This window comes from Marmota monax, unplaced genomic scaffold (genome assembly GCF_021218885.2).
Source record: "Marmota monax isolate L192 unplaced genomic scaffold, Marmota_monax_Labrador192_F-V1.1 WCK01_AAM20220418_F8-fsc00145, whole genome shotgun sequence".
NCBI lineage: Eukaryota > Metazoa > Chordata > Mammalia > Rodentia > Sciuridae > Marmota > Marmota monax.
The window spans coordinates 4,784-25,834 of NW_026695201.1; the positions used below are offsets into that span (position 1 = coordinate 4,784).

General features: G+C 39.7%; 1 protein-coding gene across 1 annotated transcript; it reads right to left on the reverse strand.

Annotated features, from left to right (window-relative positions):
- Positions 1 to 701: 701 nt before the first annotated feature.
- On the reverse strand, positions 702 to 19,791 carry LOC124082472 (rho GTPase-activating protein 29-like). The gene is given in 8 exon segments (XM_046428876.1): positions 702 to 1,573; positions 3,831 to 3,939; positions 4,067 to 4,382; positions 7,249 to 7,481; positions 10,518 to 10,655; positions 10,927 to 11,115; positions 18,234 to 18,373; positions 19,701 to 19,791. Coding segments are annotated over 8 exon segments (2,088 nt in total).
- Positions 19,792 to 21,051: the final 1,260 nt, after the last annotated feature.

Here is a 21,051-nt window from a genome sequence, read left to right on the forward strand (position 1 = left end):
CCTCTCTCTCCCACCCAAGCTTCTCTCCACCTCTCACACAAGCTTCTCCCCACCTCCCACAATCCTCCTGCTCTTGAGGCCGATTGGCTGGGTCACGTGGGCGGAGCCAAAAAAGTCCCCCAATGAGCAGCTCCGTGGTCTGAAAGGGCAGGGAAACAGTCCAATGAGCATCACCGCAGAGGAGCCAATCAGCTAGATGTTGCTGGGGCTGCTGTGAGCCAATCATCAGCCGGCAGCTGGAAGTTTGCTGGCAGCTGGAAGTTTGCTGGGGCCCCTCAGGCTGTGGCTCTCAACACAGGCACTTGCATTCAGAAGCATTTTATGAATCAGCACAAGGTTTGCTCCAAAATACAGCTCATTTTCTCCTACTGCCCCTATTTGTTGAGAACAATATTATACATTAAAGATGCATTTACATGAATCAATTTATAGAGAAAATTATTTTAAATTTAAAATTATAATACTCATTTTATGCATAACTTCAAACACACAGAATTTAAAGACAATAAAAGTAAGCACTATCATTCTATATGACTAAAACACTACCATTCTATATGACTAGCAAAGACAATACAAGGCCAAAAGGCAAAATATAGACTTTGGCAATCCTATACAAAAGGGGTTCTGTTACAATATTCTTTCATTAAATAAACAAAATGCATAAAAATGAAACAAGAAAAAGAAAAACTGAATTTTGACAACTACACAAACTGTGGCATTTCAAATTCAAGGTCTTGTAACTCTTCCATTTGTTTTAGCCTGAGTCCCTGGCACATTGGATTCATGTCAGGTAGGCTGAGCTCCTCAGAGTTCTCTTTAGGCTCAGCAGCTGGCTTCAAAGCATAAGCTGATGTGCTGTCTGCCTCTGGAACAGATTTCTCCACATGTCTCAGGAGAGTAAGAGCTGTGCTAGGAGGCACTGCTGCTGAAGGTGAAGCTGGTCTCTCCTCAGTCCCCCTGACTTTGCTGGTCGGGGTAGGTGGTTTGTAAAATGTTGTCCCGAGATGGGGCTGCAGTATTCTGGGTGCTCTTGCAGGAGCAAGACGGTGAGAATGAGAGGACAGTCTCACTGGTGCCTCTCTTGCTGAACTGGCTGGCATGTTGGGCTGTGTGGAACTGCTAGAATGGTCACCACTAACCTTGATGCTCATTGTCCCCCTTTCCTGGAGTACACTTGGCACAATCACTGCACTCGTGCCAGTTAAGTTCTTTGGTTCACATTGTTGTCCCTGAGTTTTTTGTGGAATCTGCTGATCAAAACCATTAATTTGGGAGCCAAAACTAGTAGGGGTATCTTTTCTATTAAGTCCTTCAAAGGTAAGATTCTGGCAAAACTTGTCTGAATCAACAATTCCCACATTTCTGCTGTTTTTCTCATTAGGGGAGCTTGCAAGATGGAACCTATCTACAGGCAAACAGAAACATCTGATCTTGGGGCTTGGCATAGGCCTCTGTATATCATTTGTTGTCACATCAGATTTCAGACTAAGTGGTTTCATGGTTTTACACATATTGTCCATCTTTTGTGATGATGATTCAAGTTCTTTGTGATCTGAAAGAGATTTTTTTTTAACTTCATGAAGCTTGGTTAATAAGGAAGTGTGCTTATTTATGAATGGTCATTCTCTCAAACAACAGAGTCTTACATATTTTTTCCAACATTATTTTCTCAGTCATCTATGCAGAGGAATTAAAAATCCATACAATATTAAAGGCAAATTTTTAATTAAAGCATTACTTTTTAAAATTTATCTTAATAAAACAAATAGTCACAAAGCAAATAAAATAAAAAACAACACTTCCTGTAGTAACTTGTTTTACTACCTATGAATGAATATTTTCTGTGTTAAGACTTTCCTGATTTCAACAGGCAGACAATGGTAACTCCAGAACCATAACACTATTCTGTACACCAACAAACGCCATGTCCTGAATCCCAAGGACTTTGCCTGTCACTTAATCTGCTTTCCAGCTACATTCTGTCCATACTGAGGGCAACACACCAAAGAGGACTTGGATGCTCTCCCAGCTGATCCACTAATACATGGTAACATCCTCTGGACAAAGGAAGGTTGAAGAGCTGTCAAAATTGCCATTGTGCTACTGGTCCTGGAGACTCCAGATTTACCTCCTTCTCTTTCTCCTCTCATCTGGTCCCAAGGTCCCTATTTTCTCACCTAGAACCCTAGCATCTCCCACTCTGTCTTTGCTGCATGTACCCCAGACGCTTCTGTTGCTAGAAAGGTGCAGCCATCTGGCCATGATCCTCGTCTCCCTGCTGAGAAACATCAGACAACTGTGTGCCTTGCCACTGGTCTGATGGCTTTCCAACAGCCCTGTTCATAGCTCACAGTTCTCATCCCTGCCACCTGGTCCTTCTCCCACATCCTTGGGCAGTGGTTTGCAGACAGGTGCCCACCAGCATCATTTGCAGGTCATCATCTCATCTGACCTCCTTCTTCACCTGAGGCTGCTGGCCTCTCTTCCCTGGTTCCCAGGCAGTGATCATGTGCTTTGCTCTCCTGGACCCTTCTCCACATTGATAGAAGGGAGCTGAGCCATTGTGGTTGGATGGTAAACACCAGAACATATTTACAGTCCTGCAAAACTTCTAGCACCACTTCTAGCTGCCTGGGTGCTGGCTCAGCTCCAGCTCCATTTCTGCCCTGGGCAAGCCTAGTGCACTAGCCCTACCTGCCTTCTTCTGTCAAGACAAGCTCCTATGTGGAGATATGTTGGCATGTGGTGTTAATGATCTTCTAAAGAAAAGGCACAGAATTACCTGGTATGTAATGAAAATTTCAAATATTTTAAAATTATTTATTGTTATTACTATAGCTACCTGGGAATCCAATTTCATTGGACAGTGAAACCAGGTTACATTTATGAATGAGAGAGGATGAGGTTCAAACCCTGAATCCACGATAATTTAGGGACATGACCCTTGGCATTATTTACCTTCCTCAGACTGTTAGCTATGGCTTAAAGGAGGCCAAGGTTCATAGCACAGAAGTGCTAATAAGATCAAATCATATAAATGGAATCAGTGAGTCCAGTGCTTTTCTTTGCAGAGAGGTAATGGACTGTCTTTGTTGTCAGACTTTCTCAGGCTACACTAATTGATATTTCATTAATTTTATATATCAAATTTAACATTTATGGCTATATATTGAAAAATTCGGATTTAGCTCTACTAAAGCAGTAACAAATGAAAGGTTTTCAACCCTCTTACCAGAAACCATTCACTGAAATAAAGCAATCAAAAAACAGTGAACAAAAAGACTGGAGCCAAGAAAATGGAAGACATGTGTGCTTAATGTGCTAAAGTTAGGCCACAGGTAAAGGGACATCAAAAAACTTTAGGAGTCTATTTTTTTTGAGTTTCAGGAGTCCAGCTTTTTTCTGTTTTGACTTTAATTGATGAAAAAGAAGTAAAGGTGAAAACAAATCTCAGAAAGAGAACAAAAATAATTTATGAATTTCAAGATATCTTTTTACAAGAAAGAAACAAAGCATGATATTCATTTAAATGACATTCATTAAACTTTCTCAGTGGCTAGAAAAGTTAACTAATAAAACCTTGAAGTTTGAACTTACCTCGACTTAATACACCTTGTTTTTTTTTAAAGGATGAGTATTGTAGATGGACACAATATTTTATCTTTATTTATTTGTTTTACATGGTACTGAGGATCCAACTCATGGCCTCACACATGCCAAGGCAAGCATTTTACCACTGAGCTACAAGCCCATCCCTCACCTTGGTTTTTAATCATGACTTCTTGGCAAGGTTTGAAATATGCAAAGATATATGTTACATGACCACTCACCAATGAGGCATGCATCCCATTTTTCCAATGCATTTTGCTTGCATTCTGATTCCTCAAATGATATAGCCAATTCAAAATTTTCAATTTCAATACCTGCAGTGTGGATATCCTATTGATACAAGAAAAGTTTTAAACTAAAAGCAAAACACATCTCAAAAACAAACTGTTCAAAGACTATTAACTTGTTAACATAAACATCACATATTTAATCCAATTCTGTAATGGTCAAAACTCACTTGCTTTGTAGAAAAATATTGGGACTTTGTGGAATGTTCTGTTGATATTACGGGTTTGGAAGGAGGGCTTTTATCCACCCAAGGTGTAACAACATCAGTACTAGATGAAGCATTTTGTGGCTCTAGGGACCCATCGAAGATCATCTGTGCATTGGTAATGAGGAACTCTACTAACAGGGCCTGATTGGCATATGCAACAAGAGAGGAGGAGATGGTACCAGGAGTGGTTGTAGGCCTGGGCCTCATCAGACAGGGTCCAAATACCACCCCCAAGTTTTTTGAGTTCATCAGGTTTTCTTCAGAATGGTCTACAACCCTGAAAAGAAGAACACATAAAGTGTATGAGATTTGCCTAATAGATGTCCTTAATGGTAGTTTACTATGACTTGAGAAGGGTGGAGAAAACTCGGGCTATAGAAGACTACAAAACGTTTTTCAAGGGTCAAGTTTGGTGGGTCTAGGGAAAGAATCCTTTGTTCCATTATGATACTTACCACACACCAAACTGAGTTTCAGAGTACTATTTTAGGATAAAATGCATGTAAGTAGAAGGAACTACTGAACTCAGTAGCAGAAGGAAGAAAAACACCTCTAAAAATTGCTCCGTCTTTGTATGTGGGATATATTCCCCGTTTCTTATACTGGAATCAGAAACATCACTGTCAATTTCTCTCTCACTGCCCAGTTAGTTTTCTTTTTTTAAAAAAATAATTTTTACGTAGAGATGGACACAATACCTTTATTTTATTTATTTATTTTTATGCAGTGCTGACTATCAAACCCAGTGTCTCCCATGTGCTAGGCAAGTGTTCTATCACTAGCCACACTCCCAGCTGCCCACCACTAGTTTTCTAGCCTAAATGATTCTCTCTCCTGAACATCTCTCTGTTCTATTGCCACTATCAATGTTCTGGTTTTACTTCAAACACTCTCAGCTTGTTATTTCTATGACTATCTAAGGAAATCTGTCTCTGCCTGGTTTAGCTATCAGGATGATACTAGATTCATCTATGGGTGAAAAAGCTGTGATATATAATATATATCATATATATATAATGATATATAATATATATATTATATAATATATATTATCATATATAATATATATTATCATATAATATATATGATATATAATATATATTCACTATATATATATATATATATATATATATATATATATATATAGTGAATGGGGTAGTTTTGCTATTTGTCTTTCAGAGGATTCATCACTGATGTATAGAAATGCATTTGATTTATGGGTATTAATTTTGTATCCTGCTACTTTGCCAAATTCATTTATTATTCTAGAAGTTTTCTGGTGGAGTTTTTTGGATCCTCCAAGTGTAAAATTATGTCGTTGGCAAAGAATGATAATTTGAGTTCTTCTTTTCCTATTTGTATTCCCTTGAATTTCTTTCATCTAATTGCTCTGGCTCGAGTGGCAAGGATTATGTTGAACAATTTTTAGATGGAATGCTTCCAATTTTTATTCATTTAGAATGATGTTAGCCTTAGGTTTAGCAGAGAGAGCTTTTACTATGTTGAGGTACATTCCTACTACCCCTAGTTTTTCTAATGTTTTGAACATGAAAAGGTACTGTATTTTGTCAAATGCTTTCTCTGCATCAATTGATGTAATCATAGGATTCTTCTCTTTAAGTTTATTGATGTGATGAATTACATTTATTGATTTCTGTATGTCGAACCAACCTTGCATCCCTGGAGTACACAACTTGATCATGGAGCATTTTTTTTTCATATGTTATTGTATGTTATTTGCCAGAATTTTATTGAGAATTTTTGCATCTATGTTCATCGGGGATATGGGTCTCAAATTTTCTTTCCTTGATGTGTCTCTGGCTGGTTTGGGTATCAGGGTCATACTAGCTTCACAGAATGAGTTTGGAAGGGATTCCTCCTTTTCTATTTCATGGAATAATTTGAAGCCCTTCAAGATATGAATAGTTAAAAAAAACTGTGGTATATATACACAATGGACTATTAGCATTATAAGAGAATAAAATAATGGCATTTACAGGTAAATGAATGGAGTTGGTGAATATCATGAATTAAGCCAATCCCCCAAAATCAAAGGCTCAAATTCTCTCTGATAAATGAATGTTGATACATAATTGGGTCTCTGGGGATGGAGGAACATTGATTGGGCTCAAGAGAGGGAAGGAAGAGGAGGGGTATGGGGTAGGAAAGATGGTGGAATGAGATGAACATCATTACCCTAAGTTCATGTATGACGGCACATGTGGTATGACTCTACATCATGTAGAGAGAAATGAAAATTTGTGCTCCATTTGTGTACAATGGATTGAAAAGCATTCTGCTGTCATTTATAACAGATTTGAACTAATAAATTTTTTAAAATTTTTATTTTATTTATTTATTTGTATGTGGGGCTGCGGTTCGAACCCAGGGCCTTGCACATGCTCTACTGCTGAGCCACAATTCCAGCCACAAAAAATAAATTAAAAAAAATTTAAAAAAGGAGATCTTAATTGCTGTCAGAAAGGTCTAGCAGGCAAATCTGAATATGTGAAATTCCTGATTCCAAGTTCTTTAGTGGGTATAGAAACAACATGGTCAACTCATCTGCCAGGTACGTAAGATTTTTTATCAAGTCTCTAGGAAGGGTAGCACAGTTCCTGCTACTGCTTGCTATATTGTAGCCTAATGAAATCAGATTTTCCAAATGCAAAATGCTTTCTTGTGTCTCCATGTCTGTTTCTCTCTGCCTCGTATGCTCTTCTGCACATTCTCTACCAAATCATCACGCAGTTCTTAAAGTTGAACTCAAGGGCATTTGCCTCTTCTGCTCTATCCCTACCCCCAAAACTTCCTCTGCATGCCTACAAGCTGTGCACAGCTACTAGAAAAAGCATGATGGTGAACTGTGGTTATATACAGATCTGTACCCCAAGAGCATAAGCCCACAAATAGCAGAAAACCTATGTTTCCATCCTAGTTTCACCAGCCAGAGCCTGGCACACAGGAAGCATCTGAGGGAACCATGTTTGCTGCATGAACATATATTCAATGTATCCCTCTCCCAACACATAATAAGAACATCCTAAAAATCATTTTGAAAATCGTAACACAACAATATAAATGTACTGAATACTATTGCTCTGTTCAATTAAAAATGGCTAAGATGGTATGAAAATTCTTACCTCCTAAGATGGATGATAAGGTAATGTAGAGTGTTAAAATTGGACGGTGGCAATTGTCTTAGAAGATCCTTGGTTTTGAGAAGAATTTGGTTGATTTCCATACACATATTTGGAGATGTGTTGTCTTCAGAGTTGTCCCTTTTGGTGTCCTGTTCTTGGTTAATATGTTGGATGATATTTGCAAGCTCCATAAATTCCTGGTACCATTGGAATAAAACCAATGGTTCTGGTAGCTAAAGAAACAAAATTATATTAAAAATACCTTTGGGCTGAGGTTGTGGCTCAGAGGTAGAGTGTTTGCCTAGCACATGCAGGGACCTGGGTTTGATACTCAGCACCACATAAAAATTAATAAATAAAATAAAGGTATTGCATCCCACTACAACCAAAAAATAAATATTTTGAAAAAATCTTCTGCCTGTTTTCTTTGTTAAAGTCAACTATAAGTGAGAGTTACTCAATTAATTTAGCATGTCCCTTTAGATTAACAAAATCTAAAGTCAATCTGTATTTATTGATATCTTTTTCAGTACTGGAGATTGAACCTAGGACCTCAAGCATGCTATGCAAGCACTCTAGTACTGAGCTTCATCCCTGCTCTTAAATTAAAATATATATGTTTGGTAGAGAAGTGACTTAGAAAGCAAATCAAAATCTTGACTATAAATCATATTTATGTTAATAACAAATTAATAGATAATGAGTGAAATTCTAAACTTTAAATGAAGTTTAAGCTTTAAGCTTCATTATGGGATTTTAAAACTCTTCATCTCTATCCTAAACACATTATATTCACATCTGCCCCCCAAATAGCATAATCTTCAGCTGTTTTACTGGAACAAACATAGAATAGTGAACAAAATCTATAAAATGAATCAGAAACCCATGGATTTTATGAGTAAGGGGTAAAAATATCAAAGTGCTAAAGAGCACAGATTTTACTTGGGCAAGAATGAAGATTAGCACAAGATAATATGACCTAGAAAAACATACTGTCAACATCTCATGAAACTTTAAAACAGGCTGATTTGCCATGAATAGATCAAAAAAAGAAGTTTTTACAACAAATATCCACTGCCATAATGAATTTCAATGTTTCTACTGATCTACAATAGAAAATTCAGTGAACTGTTAGCTACCTGATGTCCTATAATATCTGTGGGAAGTTAAGGTGTTGCCCTGTGATCAGTTTCTATATTCACCACTCTGGGATCTGAAGCAAGTCACTTCACCTCTTGGAGCTTTAGGTCAATGAGTCAGATAAAGGCTACTCTCTAACACTATTGCAAGAATTGAGCACACTTTCCCAAATGAAAGTCTTAGACATACAGAATTCCTCAACAGAATGCAAGTTTATTGTATTGGACCCAATTCATCTCCTCTCCCTAACTGACTAAACAAGATTAAGGATGACACATTATGAGACTTCCAGTCATTCAAAGGTATCCACCTCCATTTCTCAGTTGAAGGGTCTGTAGAATGTGATTAAAGGGTTATCAATGCTTTCCTGGGCTAACTTTGTAGATCAAGCAATGTATACTTAATTTCTTTCCCTCCTGCAATTCCACTAAAATACAGTAGGCTCATAAGGACTAGGAAAATAGAGAAAACCAAAAGCAACAATTCACAAGTAGAAGAGCAGATGAATAAGTCCTGATGCAGCATTTCCAAGAGAACTGACCCTTTGTCACTCAACATGTTTTTCAGAATCCTAAAGGGACATGGACAATCATTACCAGGTCCTCTGATCTTGGGTTAGGTTGCAGGTGGGCCAGCTGAGAAAGCTTAGATCTCTATAGAATCCTGTCTCCACTCCATGTACTAGGGCAATCTCCTTCCTAAAGCTCTGGAAATTTTTTCTCTGGGCAATGGGATACAGAGGCTCTCTGAATTGAGGCATTGCCAAACATAAGGAACAGAGAGGTAACTGTCTTCCAATGGGGATATGTTGGCTATATACACACTGAAAGCACAGATCCTACAGTCTTAGTAACCCTGGCTCCCACAGTATTGGTACTGTATCTCTAGGCAAGGAGAAAAAACCTTTCCTAGGGGACTAGGGTTGTGGCTCACGGTAGTGCACTCATCTGGCATGTGTGAGGCACTAGGTTTGATCCTCAGCACCACATAAAAATAAATAAATAAATTACAAGTACTGTGTCCACCTACAATTAAAAAAAATGCCTTCCCAGGAAGATCGCACCAGTGCCAGAACAGGGAACTAGAGACATGTAGTTAGGCATATACCAAACAGTCCATCTAGACCACTTTATAGTAAAGTTCAAAGTTTTTAAAAAGCCTTGATGTGTTCAAGTGCTTCCAAAGTGATTTCAAGTCCAAACTCTAATATATCTAGGCACCATGAAAGACAAAAATCAAAATGGGTAGAAAAAGAACAAATTGAAAGTGTAAAATGATGCTGTCACTATGCTGTCAACTAGTCAGATATGGTGAGAGAGCACTGGAAATGCAGCTGATCTAAACTGAGGTGTGCACTAAATGAAAAATAGATACCAGATTTCAAAGAAGAAGAGCTGCAACACAAATAAATAAATAAACAAAATACCTCATAATTTGAAAAACTAGATATTCAAAATGTTCAATGATATATTAAAATTCACTCCACTTTATTTTTAATTTTTATGTTGCTATAGAAAATTTAATGTTATATATGAGGGTCACATTGTATTTCTACAGAGGTTAGAGGCCAAATAGAGAAAAGAACCCTTAATGAGAAAAATCTATGAATATCCACAATAAAAGAGCATCATATAATCATTTAAAAAATGTTATCAAAAGAATAGAAAATCAGACTTCTTGAATATTAACACATGATCTCACAAATGGAGTAATTTACTTATTCAAGAAGAGAAAGACAAGGAACTGTCTTAGAAAGTTTTTGAAGAAAAAAGAACAACAAAGAAAAGGTAAGGGAACTGGAGAACAAGTATGCTTGCCAAGCAAGTGCAAGACCCTGAATTTTTGATCCCCACAAGTACAAATAACAAATTTATAAATATTTATATGTGTGTTTGTGTATGTGCACACACACACACACATCTCCAAACAAGAGCTTCAAGTGCAAATTACAAAGACAGACGGTGGGTGGGAGAATGGCAATAGAAATCAAGAAAAGTTCCAAGAACTAAAGCCCTCACAACTGACGCAGCTCATGGAGTGGCCAGAATACTGGATGGAAATATATCCACATCAAAATACATCATTATAAAATATTGCATTTGATGGTAGGTTTAGAATAAAACTTTAACCTGTTGAAGATAAAATTTTAACACTTCACAGATGTCGTGTGAAGAAAATTCGGACAGATCTACTAAATGCCTTCCGTTTTCCAGAGCTTGACACAGTATTGCGATTTTTGCCTTGTTGCCACTGACTCGATAAATTCCCTTGAAGAGAAAAGAAAAACAGAATGCAATATTTTACTTTAGTACAAAGGGCTAAATGCAGACATGTAGACAGAGTTGATGTATCTACTTCAATTTTTATTAGTATTTAAAAAATACAAGTTGAAGTTAAATAAATTAACCTTTTCCAAATAAATGTGAATAAATTTAGTTATTACAAATGGAGAGTGCTGATTTTCTTAAAGTCTCTTTTTCATTAAAACAAATCACAAAGGCATTTATGTTTTTAGAGTTTTAAGAGTAAACAATATACTTGTAAACACAAGGCAGTCTTTTCAATTTCTAAAGTACACATTTTGATTATGAAAGGAATGCCATCTGGCTCCTTTTTGGCAACACAGGACAACTCTTCTCCAAATAAGTGCATTTTCCCCGGAAGTTTCCGATGTCCGCAAACGATGGTTAAGTTTGCCATGCATTTTTTATGGCAGACAAGAAGACACTATAAGAAAATGATATTTGAAAACTGATTGACTCACCTTAAAATTATTCACAACTAAGAAAATTACAGGCAGACTAATAATGACAAAAATAAGTAAAAAAAGTACTACTTGTGGTTTGTGAATTACATTTAACAGCAAAACAAAGTAGAAAACTATAGAAATAAACTGTGGGACTTTATTAAAAATGTATTGTCAAGCCAGGTGTGATGGCATATGCCCATGATTTCAGCTACTTGAGAGTTGAAACAGGAATTTCACAAGTTGAAGGCCAGACCAATCTAGCAAGAACCCATTTCAAAACACAATTTTAAGAAAGGGTAGATGGGCTGGGGATGTGGCTCAAGCAGTAATGTGCTTGCCTGGTGTGCCCAGGGCGCTGGGTTCGATCCTCAGCACTACATAAAAATAAAATTTAAAAAAAGATATTGTGGGCACCGGCAAGGTAGAGGGAACTGTGACCACGCACAGAGCAGGCCCAGCAGCCTGCTGAGGGGCAGAGCTGCCCCCCACCCCCCGCGCCTGCCAGGTAGGGGAACTGTGACCATGGACAGAAAAGGCCCAGTGGCCCGCGGCGGGACAGAGCTTCCAATCACTCCTGCAGGGTAGGCGGGCCTGCGACCCACCGGCAGAAGAGGAGCAGCGGCCTGCTGAGAGGCAGAGCCGCCCCCTCCCCCTGCACCGGCAAGGTAGAGGGAACTGTGACCATGCACAGAGCAGGCCCAGCGGCCTGCTGAGGGGCAGAGCCACCCCCCACCCCCCGCGCCTGCCAGGTGACCACCGACAGAAAAGGCCCAGTGGCCCGCGGTGGGACAGAGCTTCCAATCACTCCTGCAAGGTAGGCGGGCCTGCGACCCACCGGCAGAAGAGGAGCAGCGGACTGCTGAGAGGCAGAGCCGCCCCCTCCCCCTGTGCCGGCAAGGTAGAGGGAACTGCGACCACCCACAGAACAGGACCAGCGGCCTGCTGAGGGGCAGAGCCGCCCCCCACCCCCCGCGCCTGTCAGGTAGGCGGAACTGTGACCACCGACAGAAAAGGCCCAGTGGCCCGCGGAGTGGCAGAGCTTCCAATCACTCCTGCAAGGTAGGCGGGCCTGCAACCCACCGGCAGAAGAGGAGCAGCGGCCTGCTGAGAGGCAGAGCCGCCCCCTCCCCCCCACGCCTGCAAGGTAGACGGAACTGTGACCACCATCAGAACAGGCCAGACCTGCAACCGAGAGACAGAACAGGCCCAGTGGCCTGAGGAAGGGTAGAGCCGCCCCCCCCACGCCTGCAAGTTAGGCGGACCTGCGACCCACTGGCAGTACAGCCCCAGAGGCCTGCAGAGGGGCAGTGCCGCTGCCTGCGCCTGCAAAGTAGACAGAACTGTGACCACCGACAGAACAAGCCTAGCGGCCCGCAGAGGGACAGAGCCACCGCCCGCGCCTGCGAGGGAGACTTTGCAACTATACAAGACCAATATAAATATATAGGGGGAAAATTCAATAGCACAACAGTTTCACCAAGTAGAAAGGAACGCGAACAGTATGAAGAGACAAGGAAAGAAAGGACCACAAGCATTGCAGGTCAACTCAACGTTAGAAGAGGTAATAGCTGCAGCAGATGGAATGTCAGATAAAGAATTCAGGATATACATGCTTCAGATGATCTGGAGTCTCAAGGAAGACATCAGACAGCAAAATCAGACAATGAAAGATCACTTCAACAATGAATTACATAAACAAATCCAAGAAGCAAAAGATCAACTATACAGGGAAATAGAGGTTATAAAAAACAAACAAACAGAAATCCTAGAAATGCAGGAAGCAATAAGCCAACTTAAAAACTCAATTGAGAATACTACCAGCAGAGTAGAACACTTAGAAGACAGAACATCAGACAATGAAGATAAAGTATTTCAACTTGAAAAGAACATAGACAGCTCAGCAAGAGTGTTAAGAAACCATGAGCAGAACATCCAAGAAATATGGGATAACATCAAGAGACCAAATTTAAGAGTCATTGGGATACAGGAAGGGACAGAGTTTCAAACCAAAGGAATGAGCAATCTATTCAATGAAATAATACGAGAAAACTTCCCAGACTTGAAGAATGAGACAGAACCCCAAACCCTAGAAGCCTACAGGACGCCGAATGTACAAAATCATAAGAGACCCACACCTAGACACATTATAATGAAGATGCCCAACATACAGAATAAGGAGAGAATTTTAAAAGCTACAAGAGAAAGGAAGCAGATCACATTTAGGGGTAAGCCAATCAGGATAACAGCTGATCTTTCAACATAGACTCTGAAAGCTAGAAGATCCTGGAATAACATATTTCAAACACTGAAAGAAAATGGGTTCCAACCAAGAATTGTGTTTCCAGCGAAATTAAGCTTCAGGATGGAAGATGAAATTAAAACCTTCCACGATAAACAAAAGTTAAAAGAATTTGCAGCTAGAAAACCATCTCTTCAAAACATCCTCGGCAAAACATTACAGGAAGAGGAAATGGAAAATAACAATGAAAACCAACAGTGGGAGGTAGGACACTAAAGGGGGGAAAATAATCAAAGAGGAAAACAAACCATGTTTAGTAACATAAATAAACAAATATGGCTGGAAGAACAACCCATATCTCAATAATAACCCTAAATGTTAATGGCTTAAACTCACCAATCAAGAGACACAGGCTAGTAGAATGGATCACAAAACAAGACCCAACAATATGCTGCCTACAGGAGACGCATTTGATAGGAAAAGACATACATAGGCTGAAGGTGAAAGGTTGGGAAAAATCATATCACTCACATGGACTTCGGAAACAAGCAGGAGTGTCCATACTCATATCAAATAAAATAGATTTCAAGCCAAAGTTAATCAAAAGGGATAAAGAGGGACACTACATACTGCTCAAGGGAACCATACACCAACAAGACATAACAATCATAAATATATATGCCCCAAACAATGGTGCAGCTATGTTCATCAAACAAACTCTTCTCAAGTTCAAGAGTCTAATAGACCACCATACAATAATCATGGGAGACTTCAACACACCTCTATCACCACTGGACAGATCTTCCAAACAAAAGTTGAATAAGGAAACTATAGAACTCAATAACACAATTAATAACCTAGACTTAATTGACATATATAGAATATACCACCCAACATCAAGCAGTTACACTTTTTTCTCAGCAGCACATGGATCCTTCTCAAAAATAGATCATATATTATGTCACAGGGAAACTCTTAGACGATATAAAGGAGTAGAGATAATACCATGCATCCTATCTGATCATAATGGAATGGAACTGAAAATCAATGATAAAAGAAGGAAGGGAAAAGAATACATCACTTGGAGAATGAACAATAGGTTACTGAATGATCAATGGGTTATAGAAGACATCAAGGAAGAAATTAAAAAATTCTTAGAGATTAATGAAAACACAGACACAACATATCAGAATCTATGGGACACATTGAAAGCAGTTCTAAGAGGAAAATTCATTGCTTGGAGTTCATTCCTTAAAAAAAGAAAAAACCAACAAATAAATGATCTCATACTTCATCTCAAAATCCTAGAAAAAGAAGAGCAAAACAACAGCAAAAGAAGTAGAAGGCAAGAGATAATTAAAATCAGAGCTGAAATTAATGAAATCGAAACAAAAGAAACAATTGAAAAAATTGACAAAACTAAAAGTTGGTTCTTTGAAAAAATAAACAAAATTGACAGACCCTTAGCCATGCTAGCGATGAGAAGAAGAGAGAGAACTCAAATTACTAACATACGGGATGAAAGAGGCAATATCACAACAGACACTTCAGAAATACAGAAGATAATCAAAAATTATTTTGAATCCTTATACTCCAATAAATTAGAAGATAGTGAAGGCATCGATAAATTTCTTAAGTCATATGATCTGCCCAGATTGAGTCAGGAGGATATAGACAACCTAAACAGACCAATATCAATTGAGGAAATAGAAGAAACCATCAAAAGACTACCAACTAAGAAAAGCCCAGGACCGGATGGGTATACAACAGAGTTTTACAAAACCTTTAAAGAGGAACTAATACCAATACTTTTCAAGCTACTTCGGGAAATAGAAAAAGAGGGAGAACTTCCAAATTCATTCTACGAGGCCAACATCACCCTGATACCTAAACCAGACAAAGACACTTCAAAGAAAGAAAACTACAGACCAATATCTCTAATGAACCTAGATGCAAAAATCCTCAATAAAATTCTGGCCACTCGGATACAAAAACTTATCAAAAAAATTGTGCACCATGATCAAGTAGGATTCATCCCTGGGATGCAAGGCTGGTTCAATATACGGAAATCAATAAATGTTATTCACCACATCAATAGACTTAAAAATAAGAATCATATGATCATCTCGATAGATGCGGAAAAAGCATTTGACAAAGTACAGCATCCCTTTATGTTCAAAACTCTGGAAAAACTAGGGATAACAGGAACATACCTCAATATTGTAAAAGCAATCTATGCCAAGCCTCAGGCTAGCATCATTCTGAATGGAGAAAAATTGAAGGCATTCCCTCTAAAATCTGGAACAAGACAGGGATGCCCTCTCTCACCACTTCTGTTCAATATAGTTCTCGAAACACTGGCCAGAGCAATTAGACAGACGAAAGAAATTAAAGGCATCAAAATAGGAAAAGAAGAACTTAAATTATCACTATTTGCAGATGACATGATTCTATACCTACCAGACCCAAAAGGGTCTACAAAGAAACTATTAGAGCTAATAAATGAATTCAGCAAAGTGGCAGGATATAAAATCAACACGCATAAATCAAAGGCATTCCTGTATATCAGTGACAAATCCTCTGAAATGGAAATGAGGACAACCACTCCATTCACAATATCTTCAAAAAAAATAAAATACTTGGGAATCAACCTAACAAAAGAGGTGAAAGACTTATACAATGAAAACTACAGAACCCTAAAGAGAGAAATAGAAGAAAATCTTAGAAGATGGAAAAATATACCCTGTTCATGGATAGGCAGAACTAACATCATCAAAATGGCGATATTACCAAAAGTTCTCTATAGGTTTAATGCAATGCCAATCAAAATCCTAACGGCATTTCTTGTAGAAATAGAGAAAGCAATCATGAAATTCATATGGAAAAACAAAAGACCCAGAATAGCAAAAACAATGCTAAGCAGGAAGTGTGAATCAGGCGGTATAGCGATACCAGACTTCAAACTATACTACAGAGCAATAGTAACAAAAACAGCATGGTACTGGTACCAAAACAGGCGGGTGGACCAATGGTACAGAATAGAGGGCAGAGAAACCAATCCACAAAACTACAACTACCTTATATTTGATAAAGGGGCTAAAAGCATGCAATGGAGGAAGGATAGCATCTTCAACAAATGGTGCTGGGAAAACTGGAAATCCATACGCAACAAAATGAAACTGAATCCCTTTCTCTCGCCATGCACAAAAGTGAATTCAAAATGGATCAAGGAGCTTGATATCAAATCAGAGACACGCCGTCTGATAGAAGAAAAAGTTGGCTACGATCTACATACTGTGGGGTCGGGCTCCAAATTCCTCAATAGGACACCCATAGCACAAAAGTTAATAACTAGAATCAACAAATGGGACTTACTCAAACTAAAAAGTTTTTTCTCAGCTAAAGATACAATAAGAGAGGTAAATAGAGAGCCTACATCCTGGGAACAAATCTTTACTCCTCACACTTCAGATAGAGCCCTAATATCCAGAGTATACAAAGAACTCAAAAAATTAAACAATAAGAGAACAAACAACCCAATCAACAAATGGGCCAAGGACCTGAACAGACACTTCTCAGAGGAGGACATACAATCAATCAACAAGTACATGAAAAAATGCTCACCATCTCTAGCAGTCAGAGAAATGCAAATCAAAACCACCCTAAGATACCATCTCACTCCAGTTAGATTGGCAGCCATTATGAAGTCAAACAACAAGTGCTGGCGAGGATGTGGGGAAAAGGGTACACTTGTACATTGCTGGTGGGACTGCAAATTGGTGCAGCCAATTTGGAAAGCAGTATGGAGATTTCTTGGAAAGCTGGGAATGGAGCCACCATTTGACCCAGCTATTCCCCTTCTCGGTCTATTCCCTAGAGACCTAAAAAGAGCATGCTACAGGGACACTGCTACATCGATGTTCATAGCAGCACAATTCACAATAGCTAGACTGTGGAACCAACCTAGATGCCCTTCAATGGATGAATGGATAAAAAAAATGTGGCATTTATACACAATGGAGTATTACTCTGCATTAAAAAATGACAAAATCATAGAATTTACAGGGAAATGGATGGCATTAGAGCAGATTATGCTAAGTGAAGCTAGCCAATCCCTAAAAAACAAATGCCAAATGTCTTCTTTGATATAAGGAGAGTAACTAAGAACAGAGTAGGGTTGAAGAGCATGAGAAGAATATTAACATTAAACAGGGATGAGAGGTGGGAGGGAAAGGGAGAGAGAAGGGAAAATGCATGGAAATGGAAGGAGACCCTCAGAGTTATACAAAAGTACATACAAGAGGAAGTGAGGGGAAGGGGAAAAATAATATAAGGGGGACAAACGAATGTCAGTAGAGGGAGCAGAGAGAGAAGAGGGGAGGGGAGGGGAGGGGAGGGGAGGGGAGGGGAGGGGGGATAGTAGAGTATAGGAAAGGCAGCAGAATACAACAGACACTAGTATGGCAATATGTAAATCAATGGATGTGTAACTGATGTGATTCTGCAATCTGTATATGGGGTAAAAATGGGAGCTCATAACCCACTTGAATCAAATTGTGAAATATGATATATCAAGAACTATGTAATGTTTTGAACAGCCAACAATAAAAAAATTAAAAAAAAAAAGATATTGTGTCCACCGAAAACTGAAAAATAAATATTAAAAAAATTCTCTCTCTCTCTCTCTCTCTCTCTCTCTCTCTCTCTCTCTCTCCTTTCTGTCTCTCTAAAAATATGGCATGTGCAAGACCCTGAATTTAGTTCCCAGGTGTACAGACAACAAATCTCCAAATAAGTAAAATCATAACAAAATGTATATAGCAAAAGAAAAAAATTATGATTCCAAAAAGATCTTACCTCTTCGCATTTAAAACCTCAAAATATGACAATGCATTCACGGTATCTACGTCTTTCAGGAAATCTCCATTTTCTGAACTTATGGGTGGTAGCTGCTTTTGCCATTAATGATTGCTGAAATGTTCCAAGGGAGCAGGGTCCTAACAACAGAAATGTTAGTATGTAAGAAGGGTAAAATGACAAAAACATATACCACATGATATTGTACTTGGTTGTTCTATTTTCGGGAGGGTGGAGTGGGCTGGTGTTACCCTACATTCACTGAACAGTGATTCTTCAACTCAGCCAAACTTCAATATCCTGCCAACTTGGGGGGTGAAACTTTTCTACCTGGGCCCATTGGGCTTTCTTCCAATTCAGTTTGAAAGGTTTTATCAAAATCATGAGACCAGAGCTATAGGTATTGTCAACCTAATGAGGCTTAAGTGTCACTGTTCCCCACTTGCACAGTTCTTACAATAAGGTAGCATTTCTAAGTAGGCATTTCTGGCAAACTGCTTAAAGAACACACTGGGGGGGGGAGGATCTAAATTTCAAAGACACACATGTATGCATGTATAATGTGCTGTGATTTATTTACTCATCCTAAATACTCACCTTCATATCTAATTTTGAATTCTTTTTCATGAAGAGGGAGACCCCTACATCCAAACTCAATAAGGAGGTGAAGTGAACGCAAAGAGGAAAAGAACAAAACTGATATAGAACAAAAAGCTGCCTGCTGTTTAGAAATGGTCTTGGAATATTCACAAAACACCCAACACTCCTCCCTTCGCCCAAAAGATCCAAAGAACTCAGTGGATGTCAAAGATCCAAATGAGTCAGTGTGGAACCCTATCCTTGGTCTCTAAAGCAGGGACAGTAGTGAAAAAGTGAAATAAACCAGCACCTGTCTGACTCAAAGAAAAGGACAGTCCTGGTCCACTTGGTTTCCACAGAAGGGGGGCGACCTTTGGAACACCAGATTTTTATCACCGACAGGGTCCTGGGGCATCCTGGCCACATACTCACAGGGACATACTCTCCTTGTAGCAGTTGGGATCTCCCAGCTTATCAATTCCAATTTACACCCTAACTTTGTGTGCTAAGGTCATGGCTGAAAAATGGTGAATGGAAACAGAAGGGACAGTAATAAGGGAAGGACAGAGAAGAGGTAGGATAGAGATGCAACAGAGGGGGCCCTCAGAAAGAAAGGCAAGGAGGGTGTCCCTGCACCTTTAGGCCCCCCTCCCCTCCCCAAAGTAGTCATCAACCAAGACCTAGACCTAGATAGATGAGGTGAAGTGGGTAAAGAAAAAGTACAACGGGAACAGCACTTATTAGTTTCCTTACCTAGGTACTCATCAGCATGAAATTTCAGGAAATGTCATGACACTTACAAAAAGATCCCAGTGGGAAAGACGATTGTGAAGACCCGAAAACCAAGAAGGAAAAGTCAAGTTAACCCGTGAGTATCCTGAGTATCACGAGTATCGCTCTGGTCCGCAGCTGCCGCAGCGTCGTCGTCCTGCTCCAACTGCTCACTGATCACCAAGGACAGCAGTGTTCCGGTTCCCATAGTGCCCGCTTGTGACGTCTACCGCTCGTGGGCGCCCATCTCAAGGTTCCATCCTCCCGGGAGACCCCGCCCCGCCTGCAACCGCCTCCCCTCCGGGACCACCACTGACCCTGTGGCCGCCCTGACCCTGGATGGCAATTGGTCAGCAGCCATCTCTGCAGTCCCCAGCCCAATGCAGCGCCAGAGCGACCACCTCCGTCCCACACTCATCCCCGCGCTTCCTCCAGCGTCCAGGACTTAGACTCCCGCCTAATGCATGGCAAGAGAGGGCCAGAGCTCGCTGCCTCCATCCCCACGCATGGCCCTTGGATGCCCTATCAAGCCACCTCCAAGACCACCCTGGCCACATAAGCCCCTCCCCGCCATGCACTGCCAAGTCCCCCAGAGACCAGCCACTGGCTATGTCATTAACCATATCATGAACAAGTTCCTGATGAAGAGAAATGGTGGGTGGAATGGGGAGCAATGGTATTTGGGAGAGAAAAGCAAATAGAGACAGAGGTATGGAAAGGAGAGGAAATTACAAAAGGAAGAGAAGAGAATAAAGTAGACCAAATGAGACAGGGGAAGATACAGGGAAAAGTGGAGTCAGGGAAAGAGAAAATAAAATGGAGATAGAGATAAGGAAGATAGACAACAGGTGATAAAGAAAGACACCATTCACTGATAGAAAAAGAAGGAGAAACACTTCTCATATGCAAAAAGTTCTGGTGGAAATGAGGCCAATTAGTCCTTAAATCTCCTGGAAATGATAAATAGAATCTGGATCCACAATTGTTTTTCAGATTTGATTTTTAAAAATTTGCCTATAAGGCTTAAACATACCTGTTCCCAAATCAATAGCATTAATAGTCCTGAAGACACCCCAAACAAACATTCCTTCAAAAACCACTAGAGGAATGATGCACCATATACACCTCATGAAACCACTGATGACTCAAAACTGAAGGACACCAACCGAAGGGATAAGGATTCTGAAAGTCAATCACCAGGTAGAGGGCAACTCTCAAGGGTTCAAGGAAGCAAAGTTTGCCACCCTATCTGCTCCAGGTTATTCTCAACACCCGCCACAACAGGGGTGCCTTTAAAGCATCCTCAAACAGCCAAGTATTACATGTCAAATCTGATACCGAGAAGGTTTTTGAAGAATTAATATTCACTGGTTAAATTATAAGTGGGGTTGTCTTTCAATCTGAATCCTCCTCCTAAATCCTTTAAATATATTATCTGTCATCCTGCATCCAGATAATGATGTCACTT